The 18,356-nt window shown below is 51.6% G+C and overlaps 1 protein-coding gene across 5 annotated transcripts in view; it reads left to right on the top strand.

Moving 5' to 3' along the window:
- MYO7B (myosin VIIB) overlaps nucleotides 1-18,356 on the top strand; it is a 103,161-nt gene that overhangs the window by 23,056 nt on the left and 61,749 nt on the right. For all 5 annotated transcript variants that reach the window (XR_004441842.1, XM_033231868.1, XM_033231870.1 and 2 more), the window contains 6 exons: nucleotides 3,856-3,969; nucleotides 4,983-5,135; nucleotides 6,367-6,551; nucleotides 9,740-9,861; nucleotides 14,403-14,545; nucleotides 17,259-17,372. Coding sequence is in view for 4 of the 5 variants with exons in the window: in XM_033231868.1 (XP_033087759.1) it covers nucleotides 3,856-3,969; nucleotides 4,983-5,135; nucleotides 6,367-6,551; nucleotides 9,740-9,861; nucleotides 14,403-14,545; nucleotides 17,259-17,372 (831 nt within the window). In the remaining variant the exon portion in view is untranslated. The remainder of the gene's footprint in view (nucleotides 1-3,855; nucleotides 3,970-4,982; nucleotides 5,136-6,366; nucleotides 6,552-9,739; nucleotides 9,862-14,402; nucleotides 14,546-17,258; nucleotides 17,373-18,356) is intronic.

Consider the following 18,356-nt stretch of genomic DNA (forward strand, 5'->3'; position numbering starts at 1 on the left):
ACAAAAGGGATTTCTTTTCTTTACTTTTCTTTTTTTTTCCAAACAGATTCTCACTCTGTCACCCAGGCTGGAGTGCAGTGGCATGATTTCAGCTCACGGCAACCTCTGCCTCCCAGGTTCAAGTCATCCTCCAACCTCAGCCTACCGAGTAGCTGGGACCACAGGTGCATGCCACCACACCCAGCTAATTTTTGTATTTTTTGTAGGGACGGGGTTTTACCATGTTGCCCAGGCTGGTCTTGAACTCCTGAGCTCAAAGCAATCCACTAGCCGTGGCCTCCCAAAGTGCTAGGTGTGAGCCACCTTGCCCAGCCAACAAAGGGATTTCCCGGTTGTCTCACTGTGGCAGTTGCAGGGAGCTCCCCAGAGAAAACAGGGAACTGGGGAACTGTGGGCATGGGTAGGACTGAAACCCAGGTCTGAGTCACCACTTTGGACTCTGCATCATGCTTCCTTCACTCAACAAATATTCCTGTGTTCCGGTGGCCAAGGGATGGCTCCTCCATAGGAAGAAAACAGAAGAGTTTTGCATTTACTGTTGAATCAACATAGACCCTGGGGAATTGCCCTGCCCTGCCACGGCGCATAAAGGGTGGAGAGTTCAGAGGCTGGGGAACCCAGAGAGCAGAGGCCCCAAACCAGCTTGTGCATCCTTCCCTGCCCTCCACATTTCCACCCTTGCCCCATGGCCCCGCAGAGTCCAGGAGAGCAGGATAGTGTTGCAAAGTGCTCTTTGATAAGAAAATGCCCCAAATATTCTCCTCCTGAGTGCAAAGCCACATAGGACATCGTTCCTGGCCGCTGGAGCATACTGCTGAGAGCAGGACCTTCACTACGCAGGAGCCCCTGGCGCTGCCACTAAGCCTGGCAGCATCGGACTCACAGAATGGACAGCCAAGATTGGCTTCTTGTTTTCAATTACAGAATAGAGCTTAGGCTGTTTTAGGCTGTAGAGAGGACACGCATGGTCTCAAACGTCAGGTTGTGAGGCTTCTGGTGACTAAGTTGCAAACCTGAGAGCGTGGCTCCACCTTGGAGCATGGTGTGGTTTTAAGACAAAGCCAAGCATTTCACAAAGGAATATGCCGTGGGATGCATCAACGCCAAACTCCCTCTGGGGATGCCACTAACTGCAAGCAGAGTTTAGAAAAACACCTCTTAGGGCCTTATTACTCACAATGACAATTGCAGGCCCGCTCTGTCTTCAGAGATTGTAAGTCTTTGAGAGGAGAGTCATCTCTCGGCTCACTGCAACCTCGGCCTCCCAGGTTCAAGCAATCCTCCTGCCTCAGCCTCCTGAGTAGCTGGGACTACAGGCACCCACCACCATGCCCAGTTAATTTTGTATTTTTAGTAGAGACAGGGTTTCACCACGTTGGCCAGGCTTGTCTCGAACTCCTGACCTCAGGTGATCTGCCCTCTCACCTCGGCCTCCCAAAGTGCAGAGTGATCATCTTTTTAATGAATAAGTCTTTCAGAAGGCCCATGCGGTTGTTGAGTCCTCTGTGGTGCCCTCCGTGCTGGACACCATTCGGGCTCCCTGCCATAGGGCATTCCATCTTCACCGCAGCCCTGTGAAGCAGGCCCCTTTCATCAGATAAGGAAGTTAAGGTTCAGAGCTGTGAAGTGTCTTTCCCAAGGCCGTATAACTCCTGGAATACAGAGTAGGGATTAGAACCCAGCCAGGTCTGCCTGACTTCATCAGGGCTTGGACTGCCGTAACAAGGTGTCACAGCCTGGGTGGCCTAAACCACAGACATTTATGTTCTCACGGTCCTGGAAGCTGGAAGTCCAAGGTCAAGTGCCTTAGGGTTGTAAATGGCTGTCTTCTCATTTTATCCCTTCACATGGCCTTTCTTCTGTGCTGTGGGCTGAGGAAAGGGAGAGAGAAAAACAGAGAGAGAGAGAGAGAGACAGGGAGAGAGAGAGAGCGTGCGTGCACCTCACTCTGGTGCCTCTTCCTTTTTTATAGACACCAGTCCTGTTGGATTAGGACCACACCCTTAGGACCTTATTTAACCTGAATTACCTCCTCGAAGGCCTTATCTGCAAATATGATCATGTCAGGAGTTGGGGCTTCACTATATGAATTCTGGAGGGACACAATTCAGTCCATATAATGAGGTTTATTTACATTTTTGCCCATCTTCTATAGCGATCTTCTTCCTAATTCTAATTTTATTTTATTTTATTTTTTATTTATGGATTCTTTTTTGACGGAGTCTCACTCTGTCAGCAAGGCTGGAGTGCAGTGGTGCGATCACAGCTCACTGCAACCTCCACCTCCCAGATTCAAGCAATATCGTGCATCAGCCTCCTGATTAGCTGGGATTACAAGGGCCCACCACCACGCCTAGCTTTTTTTTTTTTGAGAGGGAGTCTTGCACTGTCACCCATGCTGGAGTGCAGGGGTGCGATCCTGGCTTATTGCAAGCTCTGCCTCCCAGGTTCAAGCAATGCTCCTGCCTCAGCCTCCTGTGTAGCTGGGACTACAGGCATGTGCCACCACATCTGGCTAATTTTTGTATTTTTAGTAGAGACGGGGTTTCACTATGTTGGCCAGGCTGGTCTTGAACTCCTGACCTTGTGATCCACCCACCTCGGCCTCCCAAAGTGCTGGGATTACAGGTGTGAGCCACCGCACCCAGCCAATTTTTGTATTTTTTTAGTAGAGGCAGGGTTTCTCCATGTTGGCCAAGCTGTTCTCAAACTCCTGGCCTGTCTTGGCCTCCCAAAGTGCTGGGATTACAGGTGTGAACCACGACACCCAGCCCCTAATTCTAATTTTAAAAAAATTCTATATCATTTTACTGACTTTTCTCCTTCCTATCTTTTATGATTCTTCCCATGTTTTTCTAATCAGGGCATGTTCTCCCGCGGTTTCCAATTTTGTTTTCATTCTGGTGCGCATTTCTTTCATTTCCTCCATTTTTTCATTCAGCTCTGCCAACTCATGTCTCATCCTTTTTCTCAGTTTTCCCCCATCTAATTCCTGGGCTTTTCTGCCTCTGACCTAATCTTTGGTCAGTTTTTGTAAATTATGGTGAAATACTCGGTCACAACTTCCCACTGCTCTGTGGCAGTTATTTCTCTTTTGCTAAGGGTTATTTGCTCCTTTCCTCCTCTTGGGTTTCAGTACCTCCAAACAAGGACCTGTGTCCTTTTGGATTACTTCTCTTCAGATGGGGTGAGCTTTCTTGGATTAGAAGGAGGTTCGTGCAGGGTCAGTGCCACAGTGCAGGCTAGCAGAAATCTCACATGTGAGTTTTTAGTCGTTGCTTCTCCCACCCAATAGATCTGGGTACTGCAGAGCTTTTCACGGGGCAAGGCTTCTCTCTTCCCACCCCACAGAGAGACTGCTTCCTGCAAGTATGGCAGACCTGCAAATATGGTCTGTTTCTTAGAACCGAGACAGGCCAGGCAAGCTCCGACTGCCACCTTGTGCCCTTGCTCCTGCTGCTGCAGCAAGACATGCTGCTTTTGCATGCCAGGATGGGCTGCTGCCTTGGAGAATTGAACTCTGCCCTCTCTTTCTGGAATCTACAGCTGGGGTCACCTTTTCAACTTCCTCCTGTGTCTTCTAGTGTTTGTTTCTGTTTCTCATCCTCCTATTGCTTGCGGGTGATTTCTGAGAGGATGCAACTCTTGCTACCATCAAGCTTGAGAAGCACTTTCTCTTTTAAACACTCAGCCACGCCACCTTCCTAAATAGTTGCCAAGTTTCTTTTTCATTATGAGAGGTTCTGTGGTGAGACCAGAGCTCCTGTCAGCTTACTGTCCCAGACAAGACAAAGATCCAGCAGGGAGGGGCAGAGAAAGCGGGGATCACACCACTGTCTTCTGTCTGCCCTCCAGGGTGACCACGTATGGCTGGAGCCTCCCTCCACCCACAAGACTGGCGTGGCCATTGGAGGCATCATCAAAGAGACCAAGCCAGGCAAGGTCTTGGTTGAAGATGACGAGGGCAAGGTCAGTGTTCTGGGGCTTTCCTCTGGGCCCCGGCCTGCCCCCACATCCAGGGCCCCAGAGCCCTCCCCACCCTGTGGAGCCTCTCCCTGACACCAGGGGCTCCAAGGCCAAGTGGGGACCTGGGTGGCAGGACAGATCGTGGTGGAGTCCTGCCATGGTGAACACGGCCTGTGTGTCCTGGGGAACGTTTCAAGAGTTGCAGTCCGGGGAAATGAAGAGAATTGGGGGGCAGGAAGTGGAGAAGTGGGAAAGGGGCTCTGGAAGGACCAGAGGGGCAGAAAGCCGGTTTGCAAAATGAAACTGGCACGGGGGAAAGGTGGGTGAGGAAGGTGTGTGGAGGGGCAGGACGGGGCAAAATGCACAAGTGAGAGGCCAGCAACCTGGAGTGGCCCGGGGGTGACCAGCTCGTCCACCAGAGGGGTCAGGACCAGCTGGGTGGTGAGCGGGGAAGGGCTTACCATGGAGTGTCCAGCCGGTCACTTAGCTCCTCAGATTGTCCTCTCCGCTCAGCTGGGTGCTGCAGGCTTGGCCTCCAAAGAAAAGTTTCTAGGCTGTGGCCTGTGAGATCCAGATGATGGAAGTCAGTAAAATAATAACAATATCTTCTATTTGTGTAACACTGTAGTTTATTTTTAGAAAAAAAAACTTTTACTTGCACACTCTTATTCCAACAACCTGCAAGGCTCCCAGCTGCAACCTGACCCTAAATCTAACTTCTGGCTATAAGCTCCTTTGTCCCTGGTCTGAAATTCAGCCCTAGCCCCAGCTATGCCTTAACCCTGGGCCCTAGACCCATGCTGATCCAGTCATAGATGGACCTGATTCTGCCACAGGAGTCCCTTGACCCTTGTCATAGACTGACCCTAGCCGGAGGCTGGCCACCGCCACAGGTGGCCAGCTGATCTGTGACCCCGAAGGCCACTTTGCTGCTGAGAACTTGGAGGGGAGGGTGTGGCAGGCTGGCCACGGGGATGGAGGCCACCCCTCAGGGGAGTCTGTACCCGTTGTTCCAGGAACACTGGATCCGAGCAGAGGACTTTGGTGTCCTCAGCCCCATGCACCCCAATTCAGTCCAGGGCGTGGACGACATGATCCGCTTGGGGGACCTGAACGAGGCGGCCATGGTGCACAACCTCCTGATCCGCTACCAGCAGCACAAGATCTACGTGAGTCTCCCCAGCCCTGTGTCCACAGGGGAGCCCCTCACAGGTGCCGACCTCCTGGACAGGGAGAAGAAAATGATGCATGGGGAGCACTGCCCCCCCATGCCCTCACTGGGGGAGGTGGGCGAGGTGCCTAACTTTTCCCAATCTCTGCTGCCCAGTCCCAAACAGGGCAATCCCACCCTGGAGGGGAGGAAGCCGCTGCATAGAGTGACAGCACAGTGCCTGGCACAGTTCGTGCTTAGTGAGGGCTGCAGATGGCCATCAGGTGGCCATTGTCCTCTGCCCTCTCCGTCCCAAGCATGTTGTAGAGACAGGGTCACCAGACAGAGAGCTCCTGGCCTCCCAAGAGTGAGTCCCATGACAGCCAGGATCCCAAGATCTTGATTCACCAGACGAGGGGGCCATGGGGGTGGATGTGGGCCCTCCCTGCAAACCTGGCCTGGATGGAGGTTCACCCCAGCCTGAAGCTCTCATCCTGGTTCCAATGCAGATTTTTCCAGGGGAGGTGGTATTTCCAAACCAACACCAGCTCGGCCTAAGTGTGTGTGGCCTGCAGAAGCCACTGCCTGCCTGGGCCTCTCTGGTTGGAGGGGTGGATAGCTTGGTTCTGACCAGCTCTTCTGGGCTGTTCAGAGGAAGGCAGCTTGTGCTTCCAAAGGGCTTGTGCCTGCACTCCTCATCTAGTGGCATAGCCTGAAGCCAGAGGGCACGTCCTCTCCTTTCCTAAAGTGAAAACCAGGATACCATGGTCGTGTGGCGTATTGTGCAGACTCTGCCTGCCCCACCCACTGAGGGGCAGTGGGGCCGCGTGGGGGCTCCAGATGGGCAGCTGATCCAGGGTGGAGGTCCCAGGAGCACACAGAAATTTGTGGTTCGGGTCCGTGAGGGCCACTTGTTGACCAGCCTATATGAAAGCCCCTGCGGGATGCATGTGAAAACCCATTCCATACTTAGTCCATTTTTATCGAGCCCCTTCTAAGTACCAGGCAAGGTACTAAACAGCTAACATTTGATCTTCCTGGAAATATGTCCCCTGGGAGCTCACCTTCCTGGTGAACATCTCGCCTTCCCATAGGAGGGACCTGCACAGCCGAATGTCTTATCTCCCTGGCCCAGAATCAGACTCTACTTCCCCACCAAAGTCAGCAGCCCTGATAACTCCCTGAGGGCAGGGCCAAGGCCGAGTATCTCTGCCGGGGCAGAGGGCACTGACCACCTGCTCCCTTCCCAGACGTACACAGGTTCCATCCTGGTGGCCGTGAACCCGTTCCAGGTGCTGCCGCTCTACACCCTGGAGCAGGTACAGCTCTACTACAGCCGCCACATGGGGGAGCTGCCCCCGCATGTCTTTGCCGTCGCCAACAACTGCTACTTCAACATGAAGAGGAACAAGAGGGACCAGTGCTGCATCATCAGGTGAGGCAGAGGGGTCAGGCACTGCCTCCAGGCATCTCCCTGAACTGCTCCCCACCAGCATGCCTGCAAAGTTGGGCAAGGCAGGAGCTCTCCCTACTCCATGGCACACACCCTTCTCCACAGCACACAACGGCCCCAGCTACCCTGCACCCCGAGCAGTTCCTCCAAAGCTTCCTTCCTTCAGAACCTAGGCTTTCATCGTGTCACCAGGGACTGGACTGCCCAGCCTCTAGTAATGGTTTACTGAGTCAAGGAAGGAAGTTGGCCTGGGTTCCTTTAGAAATGGGCCCCAGGTGTCGGGCATGGTAGCTCATGCCTATAATCCCAGTGACTTGGGAGGTCAAAGCAGGAGGATTCCTTGAGGCTGGAAATTTGAGACCAGCCTGGACAACGTAGCGAGACCCTGTCTCTGTAAAAATAAAAAAAGAAAAAGATACGGGACCCAGGCTAGGCACTTGAAGATGCAGGAGTTCAACAGCTGAGGACCCACTCAAAAAAATCTCAGGGCAGGCCCCAGGTGAGGACAGAAGAGCAGCAGCTCCAGGGGGCAGCTCTCAGGTCACCAGGGGACCAGAAGGAAAGTGTCCCCTCCAGTCCAGGTCCTGACTGCTTCAGAGACTCCCTGTCTGGCCTGGCCTCTCTACCAGTGACCACAGACCCTCCTGGTGTCAGGAGGAGGAGTGTTCAAGGGAATGGGAGGTGGAGTGGGAATTTGGCTCCCAAGCACCTTGCTTGGTGCTCCAGTAGAGTCATTCATTCCTTCCTTCCTTCACTCAATCATTTGAGGTTTTGTCATGCCCCAACTGTGTGCCACCCACCGTCCTAACATGGGGAGGCAGCAGCCAACAAAAGGGACCAGAATCCCTTCTTCAGGGAGCTTACATTCTAGAAGTGGAGACAGACAGGCAACAAATAAGTGCGTTTTTATGCAGGTCCTAACAGCTTTGAAGTAAAACACAGCAGGGGAGAGGAAATGGTGATGTCAGCCTCTGCGTTAGGTAGGGGGCAGGCCAGGCACGGCCTCTCTGAGGAGGGATGTTGAACAGAGACCAGAATGAAGTCCTAAGGCACAGGTGATCACATTTCATGTCCTCAGCAACCCACTGAAGGAGATGCTCTTATTCCCCTGATATGGCCCCATCTTACTGCTGGAGAGACCTACAGTCAGAGGGGCTGAGATCCTGTTCCAGCGGCACACAGCGGTGAAGTGGGGAATTCAAACCCAGGGCTCTGGAGAAGACAGCAGACAGGTGCCCTGGGAGAGAGCTGGAACTCCCAACCTGCCCCCGGAGGCAGGGCAAGAAGCCTCTCAGCAGAGCTGGGCCGCAGGCTGGCTGGCCAGGAGCTGACAGGGTGGCGCCCCCTGGAGGCTGGCAGGGCTAGCCCAGTGTGAGCAAGGAGAGGAAAGAGCCCCCTGACGTTTGGTTCCTTGTAGTGAGCAGAACGTCACTTGTCACTTTGAGTCAAATTGCATTCTCCTCCTGCCCTTTCCTCCCCTAGGGCTGTGGGCAAGTCCCCTTAAGCCGCATCTCTACAATGGCAGGTTGTTTGATGAGCTTGTTTACAAACACGCCTGGCGCTTGACAGGCACTCAGGGGAGTCCACAGCTATCACTGGAGGTTTGTTGATCTCACTCTGCTTTGCTGGCATAGTGATTGTGGGTATTTTGATCATAACTTTTTTAAAAAGGTAATATTTTGGCCGGGTGCGGTAGCTCACGCCTGTAATCCCAGCACTTTGGGAGGCTGAGGCAGGTGGATCACCTGAGGTCAGGAGTTCAAGACCAGCCTGGCCAACATGGTGAAACCCCATCTCTACTAAAAATATAAAAATTACCTGGGCGGGGTGGCCAGCGCCTGTAATCTCAGCTACTTGGGAGGCTGAAGCAGGAGAATTGCTGGAACTGGAGGGGGCAGAAGTTTCAGTTAGCCGAGATGGTGCCATTGCACTCCAGCCCAGGCCAACAACAGCAAGACTCCGTCTCAAATAAAGAAAAAAAAGACAATATTTTCAGGCCAAGCATGGTGGCTTATGCCTGTAATCCTAGCACTTTGGGAGGCCAAAGCGGGCAGATCAGCTGAGGTCAGGAGTTTGAGACCAGCCTGGTAAAGATGGTGAAACCTTATCTCTAGTAAAAATATAAAAATTACCTGGGCGTGGTGGCAGGCACCAGTAATCCCAGCTACTTGGGAAGCTAAGGCATGAGAATCACTTGAGCCCAGGAGGTGGAGGTTGCAGTGAGCCTAAATCACGCCACTGTACTCCAGCCTGGGTGACAGAGTGAGACTCCATCTAAAAAAAAAAAAAAAAAAAAAAAAAAGGTAATATTTTCAGATGAAGCAATATCTGGGATTTGCTTTAAAATAGTACAGGAGGGGTCCAGGCGCGGTGGCTCAAGCCTGTAATCCCAGCACTTTGGGAGGCCGAGACGGGTGGATCACGAGGTCAGGAGATTGAGACCATCCTGGCTAACACAGTGAAATCCCATCTCTACTAAAAAATACAAAAAAGCTAGCCGGGCGAGGTGGCGGGCGCCTGTAGTCCCAGCTAATCGGGAGGCTGAGGTAGGAGAATGACAGGAACCCGGAAGGCGGAGTTTGCGGTGAGCTGAGATCACACCACTGCACTCCAGCCTGGGCGACAGAGTGAGACTCCGTCTCAAAAAAAAAAAATAGTACAGGAGGGGAAACAAAATTGGCCAGGAGTTGAAGCTGGATAATGGGACTGTGGGAGTCTGTTATGCAAACTCTAAAGTGTAGGAATCCTCTGGGGATCCTGTGAAAATGCAGATTCTGATCAACAGAGCCTGTGTGACCTGGGCCTCTGCATTCTGAGCCTGCTGCTGGCCTGTGGGCCACGCGTTCATTAGGAAGACATTGAGTCATCTCACTCAGACTTCGGTGTGTCCTGGGTACTGTGGTGCTGACCCTGGAATGAATCAGATCCGAGTGTGCCAAGGAGCTTGCAGCTGAGCAGAGAAGAAAAGACAAACACAATAGTGTGTACAACACAGGCAGCCTGAGACCCACAGGGGACTTCAGGGCTTCAGTGCAGTGGGATATCTGCAGGGGAGAGGCCATCCTTGTCAGACTGGCTCAGAAAGCAGGACTGAGGTTTGTAGGAGAGTTGAGAAGTGTTGAAAAAATAGTTGTTGTGTGGTCTCATGTCCCTGCACACCCTTTTTGCAGTGGCGAGTCTGGGGCTGGCAAGACGGAGACCACCAAGCTCATCCTGCAGTTCATGGCCACCGTCAGTGGCCAGCATTCATGGATTGAGCAGCAGGTCCTGGAAGCCAATCCTATCCTGGAGGGTAAGCATCACTCTGGGACCCGCCCTTCTCCCCCAGCCCCGCTAGAGCCTTCCTGCCAGGTGGGACCATGGGGAGGGACAGGATAGGCCACAAACCTTCAGCAACTCCTCCAGACCCTTGGGACACAAAACACAAGGGTGGGGTGCATGGTAGGGATGGGGGGCCAGGCAGCACAAAGGGGAAAGACTGAGGACGTAATAAACTTTCAATAGGTGTGTTTTCCACGGGATTGTAAGGAGTATTTTTTTTTTCTTTGAGGCGGAGTCTTGCTCTGTCGCCCAGGCTGGAGTGCGGTGGCCGGATCTCGGCTCATTGCAAGCTCCGCCTCCCGGGTTCAGGCCATTCTCCTGTCTCAGCCTCCAGAGTAGCTGGGACTACAGGCACCCACCACCTCGCCAGGCTAGTTTTTTTGTATTTTTTAGTAGAGACGGGGTTTCACTGTGTTAGCCAGGATGGTCTCGATCTCCTGACCTCGTGATCCGCCCGTCTCGGCCTCCCAAAGTGCTGGGATTACAGGCCTGAGCCACCGCGCCCGGCCCAGGAGTATTCTTTTTAAAAAGGGATCAAATCAATTTGGGAAATACTAGATGTGCGTGTTCAGTTGCTGGAACTGAACTAGAAAGCAGGTGCTGGGCTAGGGTGAGGACTGCAACAGGTTTATCGAGGGGTAAACCTGCGGAAGACAAGGTGGGAGGAAGCAGGAGTGGGCAGGATGAGTTTTCAAAAATGGATGCTGCTCAGACCCTTAGGAACGGGAAAAGGAGAGGAAGCAGCTTGGGTCGGGAGCGGCTCACGCTGTGTTGCACATCTAAGTCTTGGCCAACCCAGCAGGGGGCTCTGGAGCAAACACCTCCTCAGAAGCCTCCTGTCTTCACCCGGGTGACCCCGGCCTCAGTCTTGTCAGGGCTGCCCAGAAGCCGGTGGCCTCGGCCCCAAGGCTGTCGGCTGCTGGATAGCACAGTCTCTCTCGTTTCTTTAGAACTGAAGTTTGCTTTACACATAGTAAGTATTCACCTTTTTCACGTACAGTTTCGTGAGTTTTAACAAACTCATACAGGCCTATGGCTCCCATCATCATTGTGAAGTAGAATGTTCCCATCACCCCCCAGATCTTCCCTCATGCCCATTCGTAGTCACCCCGTCTTCCCGACCCCTCCCCTGGCAACTACCGATTTGTCTTTCCCCTGCCCCCCTTCACAGTTTTGTCTTTTCCAGAATGTCATAGAAGTAAAATCACAGGGTTTGTAGCCTTTTGTGTCTGGTTACCTTGGCTATTTGGGATTCTTCCTTGTTGCTGCCTGCATCAGTGATTCGTTCCTTTTTAATGCTGAGTAGAATTCCATTGCATGGAGGTACCACAGCTTCTCCACTGGTTTAGGACATCTGGGTTGTTTATTGTTTTCAGCTACTAGGAGGAAAACCTCTATAAACATTCACATACAGGTTTTTGGGTGCACATAGGTCTTTCCCTTGGATAAATATGCAGGAATGAAACTGTTGGCTCAAAAGGCAAGTGGGCCATTTTACTTTGTCAGAAACTTCCGAAATGTTTTCCAAAGTGGTCGCAGCATTTTGCTCTCTCACCAGCAGAGCAGGAACATTCTGGTTGTCCTGTGACCCCACCAGCACCTGGCACGGTGAAGGACATGGTCTGCCCTCTGATATGTGTGGAGCACGCTTGTAACTCCCATGGCCCTGACGACAAAGGATGTTAGCGTCTTTCCGCATGCTTACCTCCCCTCTGTATATCTGCTCGGGTGAAGTGTCGGTTCAGATCTTTTGCCTATTCTTTCATATTCTTTAATTGGTCTATTTTCTTTTCTTTTTTTTTTTTTTTGAGACGGAGTCTCGCTCTGTGGCCCGGGCTGGAGTGCAGTGGCCGGATCTCAGCTCACTGCAAGCTCCGCCTCCCGGGTTCACGCCATTCTCCTGCCTCAGCCTCCCGAGTAGCTGGGACTACAGGCGCCCGCCACCTCGCCCGGCTAGTTTTTTGTATTTTTTAGTAGAGACGGGGTTTCACCATGTTAGCCAGGATGGTCTCGATCTCCTGACCTCGTGATCCGCCCACCTCGGCCTCCCAAAGTGCTGGGATTACAGGCTTGAGCCACCGCGCCCGGCCTAATTGGTCTATTTTCTTACTAATGAGTTATTTTTGCTTGTTTGTTTTCTGCTTTTTTTTGAGACAGAGTTTCGCTCTTGTTGCCCAGGCTGGAACACAATAGCACGATCTCGGCTCACTGCAACCTCCGCCTACCGGGTTCAAGCAATTCTCCTGCCTCAGCCTCCCGAGTAGCTGGAATTATAGGCATGAGACACCACGCCCGGCTAATTTTGTATTTTTAGTAGAGACGGGGTTTCTCCATGTTAGTCAGGCTGGTCTTGAACTCCCGACCTCAGGTGATCTGCCTGCCTCAGCCTCCCAAAGTACTGGGATTACAGGCGTGAGCCACCGTGCCTGGCCACTAGTGAGTTTTAAGAGTTCTTTATGTGTTCTGGATACCAGTCCTTTCTAAGACAGGTGTTACATCTTGTATTGTGTCCGAGTTTGTAGCCTGTCTTTTCATTCTCTAGACAGTGTCTTTTGCAGGGCAGAAGTTGTAAATTTTTAAAGTTCAATTTGTCCTTTTTTTTCTCCTATGGGTCATGTTTGTTTGTGTTGTATCTAAGAAATCTTTGCTTAACCCAGAGATTTTCTCCTATGTTTTTCCTATATGGTTTTAGATCTTATATTTAGGTTGATGATCCAGTTTATGACTTACATTTGTGATCTGATATTTTTCTATGGTGCAAAGTACACAGCACAGAAAAAAAGACTTTTGGCTGGGCGTGATGGCTTATGCCAGTAATCCCAGAACTTTGGGGGGCTGAGGCAGTCAGATTGCTTGAGCTCAGGAGTTCAAGACCAGCCTGGCCAACATGGGGAAACCCCGTCTCTACTAAAAATACAAAAATTAGCTGAGCATGGTGGCGTGCGCCTGTAATCCCAGCTACTCGGGGGGCTGCGGCAGGAGAATCGCTTGAACCCCGGAGGCAAAGTTTGCAGGGAGCCGAGATCGCACCACTGCACTCCAGCCTGGGCGACAGAGTGAGACTGTCTCAAAAGATAAAAGAAAAAAAGACTTTTCTGTCTTTCCTTCCTTCTTTCTTTCTCACCTTCTTTTCTCCTTCCTTCCTTTCTTTTTCTCTTTCTCTCTTTTTTTTCTTGTTTTGCATGTAGATACTCTGTTGTTCCAGTCTTATTTGTCAAAAAGACTATTTTTTCTCTATCGACTTACCTTTGCACCCCTGTCTAAAATCAATTGACCATCCGTGTAAGGGACTGTTCCTGGATTCTCTATTCCCTTCAATTCCTCTCTCTGTCTATCCTTTCACCAGTGCTACAGTGTCTTGATTTCTGTAGCCTTATAGGAATCGGTGCAAGCAGATAGCATGTGCCCTCCAATTTTGTTCTTCTTTTTCAAACTTGGCTAGTCTAGATCATTTACCTTTCCATATATAGTACATTTTAAGATCGGCCTGTCAGTTAGCACAAAAAAAGAAAAAACTGCCTGCATCAGATTCTTTCTTGAAGAGACACCCGACCAGTCACCCCCACAATGGCCACACTGGGCTCAATAAGCTAAATAGGTTTCATAACTGTGGCACTTCTCAGAGGCTCTGCCATGCATTGAGATTCCTTGAGAAAGAGAGACAGGGTGCTGTGTTTCTTAAACCTACTTCCCCAAGGAACCGTCTTCCTCTGTTTCATGGGACTATGCTAGATGCTGGTATTCTGAAACTGCATCCTAACCATTAATGGGCCATAAAATCAGTCTTCTAGAACAAATCAAATTATCATAGAATAGAAACACCCCAGCACATCACTCTTCATAAGAACTAGGACTGAGTATTTTGTTCTAACTTTGTGTGTGCAAGTGGACATGTGTATATACTAGGATGTAATGCAAAATATCTTCCTTACTGTGGATCACATCAGAAGAGCTTGCAGAAACAGCTTTACAAAAAACACTTTGGAACGTGCCACCTCCTGATCTGACTGCCTCCGTGTGTCCTGGCCTTGACATGCTGTTGCTACTCCCCATGCCAGCTTGGCCTCTCCATATCAGCCTCAGCCCTGCAGCCTGAGCCATCTTTCTAAGCTGCGAATCTGCTCCCACACTCTCTCAGAAGCTTTACTGCCTCCCTTATCACTGCAGAATGATTGCCCAACTTCTGAGACTGGCATTTAAGGCTCTGTGCCACCTGGCCCTACCTACTAACTAGTTCTGTCTACCTTCCACTGCTTTCCTCCTGTATCCCACACTCTGACAAAAATTCTGCGTCTGCAAGTGCACGTCATGCTTTCTGACCGCTGAGGTTTTCCCCGAGGTTTTTGTCTTCCTCTTAGCGGGCACTTGGCTGCCATCACTGTCTGGTGCAGCCGTGCACATTCTTCAGTTCGAGCTTGGCCACCTCCTCTGAGAAGCCCTCTTAGATGATCCCCCTGAAATTACATTTTCTGCTGTCTGATGTCATCATGGCCATCGTCTGCTTACCTTCAGCCTTTGGAAACGCCAAGACAATCCGCAACGACAACTCAAGCCGCTTTGGGAAGTACATTGACATCTATTTTAACCCCAGCGGGGTGATCGAGGGCGCACGCATCGAGCAGTTTCTCCTGGAGAAGTCCCGGGTCTGCCGGCAGGTGAGGCCTCCACCTGCCCAGGTCGGGAGCTGAGGGAATGGGGGAGGTTTCCAAGAGGGGCCCCCTTTCACCACTCTCACCTCTCCTCCCCTCTTCCCCAGGGGCCCTCCCAGAACCCACAGGCCTCACTGGATAATGAGGGCTCTTCCCCAGTATTTCAGGACAGCAAATGATAGAAATTTTTCCATTTTGAGCGGGGCTCAGTGACACATGCCTCTAATCCCAGCACTTATGGTAGGCCAAGGCAGGTGGATTACTTGAGGCCAGGAGTTCGAGATCAGCCTGGCCAACGTGGCAAAACCCTGTCTCTACAAAAAAATACGAAAAAAAAAATTAGCTAGGCAGTGGCACACACCTGTAATCCCAGCTACTTGGGAGGCTGAGCCATGAGAATTGCTTGAGCCTAGGAGGCAAAAGTTGCAGTGAGCTGAGATTGCACCACTGCACTCCCACCTGGGCAACAGAGTGAGACTCTGTCTCAAAAAAAAAAAAAAAAGAATTTTCTCCATTTTGAATTTTCCATTCATATAAATTTATTCTTTCTTTGGTGCCTATCATTCCTCATCTCTACTAGAATTAATTCTGAGACTAGGCTAGTTAGGTGGGCTGTATCTTCAGGTGTGTTAGGGGCCATGGCGGAAAGACACAGATGACAGTATCCCAAATGCCACGTGGCCAGGAAGTACAGAGGCACGTGTCCTGTGTTGTCACACCAGGCCCTGTGCTCAGGGGGCCCCTTGCTTGGTTTCAGGCTCTGCTATTGCCTCCTTGAAATTGTTACTAGCTTTTGAGCAAGAGGGCCCCTGGCTTCCTTTTACACTGGGTGATCATGGAGCCAGTCCCGATGGCAGGGATCCCAACACGTGGCACCCACAACAGAAGAATTAATGCACCTGTGTTTGTGGGGGGGGGTGCTCTCGTATGACGGCATAACCCCTAACACATACATGTGTGCAAATGAGCACACATACACAGAGGGGGTCCAGAGGGGAGAAGGCCACCAACAGAGGGGCTGTGACTGTGTGAGAAGGACACATGCCTCAGCACTGTGGCAAGCTGAGAAGGAAGGTCACATTTAGTGACCCCCCAACCTGGTGCTGTACTTTTCCTGTTTTGTCTCATTTGACCTTCACAACCATGAGAGATAGGACTCTTTATCCCTATTGTACAGATGAGAAAACTGAGTCCAGATAAGTTAGGTCCCTTGTCCAGGGCCACAGAGCCAGCACATGGCAGAGTCTCCCTGCCCTGTCCAGAATCTCCTACCTCTTGATACAGTGGTTGCTGAATTCATAGAACTTGTCACCCAAAATGGTACCCCAAAATGGGCAGGAAATTTCTAAAGCAGGTGAGAAACAAGCCCTGCCCAAGAAAAGAGAGAGATTTAAAAATTATGGCATATCTATACTACAGAGGAGGCGGTCTGTCTGCGTTGATGTGAAGGATCACCAAGAGATATGTTTAGGTTAAAAAAAAAGGAAGTTGCAGAACCATAAATATGTTTTGTGTAAAAAAGAAAGAAAGAAGGAAAGAAAGAAAGAGAGAGAGAGAGAAGAGAGAGAGAGAAGAAAGAAAGAAAGAAAGAAAGAAGAAAGAAAGAAAGAAAGAAAGAAAGGACAACTATTTATAGATATGCTATAAGTAAATGTTTTTTAAAAAATGTCTAGGTTCTGGGGTGGGGAGGAGGGGATTTAAGGAAGGGGAAGGCAGGGTGGAAAGGAGCTCTCATCTTTTTGTTTTTTGAGACAGGGTCTCACTCTGTCACCCAGGTTGGAGTGCAGGGGTGCAATCTCAGCTCACCCCGCCTCTGTCTCCTGGGCTCATGTGATCCTCCCACCTCAGCCTTTTGAGCAGCTGAGACTAGAGGTGTTCGCCACCATGTCCAGCTAATTTTCTTATTTTATGTAGAGATGAGGTCTCACTATATTGCCCAGGCTGCTCTCAAACTCCTGAGCTCAAGTAATCCTCCCGCCTTGGCCTCCCAAAACTGCTGGGATTACAGCCCAAATGAAACTCCCATCTTTTAACACTATTGTATATGCTTCAGATTGTTTGATTTTTATGAGAATGCATTTATAAATAGTGTTTCAAAAAATATGGAAGGCACCCTAGGCAACATGGCAAAACCCCATCCCTACAAAAAATACAAAACTTAGCTGGGCGTGGTGGTGTGTGCCTGTGATCTTAGCTACTTGGTAGGCTGAGGTGGGAGGATGGCTTGAATCCAGGATTTCGAGGCTGCAGTGGGCTGAGATTGCACCACTGCACTCTAGCTTGGGTAACAGGGCAAGACTTTCTCTCGGAAAAAAACAAAAAAAATGCTGAAGGCCTAGGGAGCCCTGTGGCTGTCAGATCTCTCATGGGCCACTAAGTGCCTGTGAAGACTGTGGGACTATAAGAGAGCCCTGACTCTGTGCCATCACTCCTGGCCTGGGGACGTTGGACACAGCAGTGTCAGGGCTTCGAGGAGCAGTCAAGATGCAGGGAAATGCCTAGCAGAGAGGAGTTCTCAGGGCAGGGATGAGACAGCTGCGGAGGCCCAGGATAGGGACAGCAACCAAGCCAGGCTGGACCTGGGTCAGTGCCAGAGCTGCTCCTGGCTGAGAGACTTGGAGCAGAGGCCAGGGCTGGGCTGGACACAGGCAGTCTGAGGCCCTGAGGCCTCAGGGGAATGGCCCACGGATCTGTCTGGAATGCCCTCTCTCCCTCCCAGGCCCCTGAGGAGCGAAACTACCATATCTTCTACTGCCTGCTCATGGGGATGAGTGTTGAAGACAAGCAGCTGCTGAGCCTGGGCACGCCCTCTGAGTACCACTACCTGACCATGGTGAGCTGCCCACCTGCCGCCTCCCAGTAGCCAATGGAAGGGAGGAAAAAGAGCTGGTGCTGCTTCACCCTCCGTGACAGCTGCAGAGAAGCCCACTGCTGGCCAGGCCCCTGAGGCAGGGCTGGTTCTCTTTCCCTCTCCTCGCCAGCTCCTCTGTGCTGGGAATCACCTTGTCCACGTGTCTCCCGCTTCCCATCACATGTACCCCATGCCCCAGGCTGGACCTCGTCTTCCTTTGGTCCCCACTGGATGACAGGCTCCCGGTGCCCAGTGGGCCACAGGGAGTTGCCCACATGCCTCCTGTTCCTGATTTCACTCCAGTGGTCTGTCCTTGCAGGCCCCCTAAAACGCAAGCCCCGAGCCCCAGGAAAGCAAAGCCCTTCTTGTGCTCGCAGCTGCACCTGCCACCTAGGACAGGGCAGCACCACAGCCATCGCTCATTAGCTGAGGTGCCCTGGCCATCAGGGGAACTGCACCTCCTGGTTTATTGACCACGGAGTGGACTCAGAGCATTCCGCCTCTGGGATCTCTCCCATGCAACCCTTTCTCCTGGGTCCACTGCTCCAATGCCTTCACCAGCCCTTGCCTGGACTTCATGGGCCCCCCTTACCAATCTTGACCTCTAATCTGTCACCCACCCTGCAGCCAAGGCACTCTTCCTGTAGGAAGGTTTGCACCATGCTTTGGATGGCACTGCTGCAGTGACCCCTGTGACCTGTAGGGTAGAAGTCCAAACTCCTCGGCGTGGTTTCCGAGTCCCTCCAGGATCTGCCCCTCTGCCGACCTCTCCCTTCTCAACACCCACCCCAGCCTCCCTGCAGCCCTGTCCCTACCTCCCCACCCGTGGCCTTGCTCCCATCATACTCTACCTAAACTGCCCTCTTCCTCAGAGACAGTGGGGCCAGCTTTGCACCTCCTCCAGGAAGCCTTTCTCCACCTCTTGATAGGGCTGGCCCCAGCCCCTGTGGTCTGGGCACCTATAAC

Source organism: Trachypithecus francoisi, unplaced genomic scaffold (genome assembly GCF_009764315.1).
Source record: "Trachypithecus francoisi isolate TF-2019V2 unplaced genomic scaffold, Tfra_2.0 Lachesis_group13, whole genome shotgun sequence".
Lineage (NCBI taxonomy): Eukaryota > Metazoa > Chordata > Mammalia > Primates > Cercopithecidae > Trachypithecus > Trachypithecus francoisi.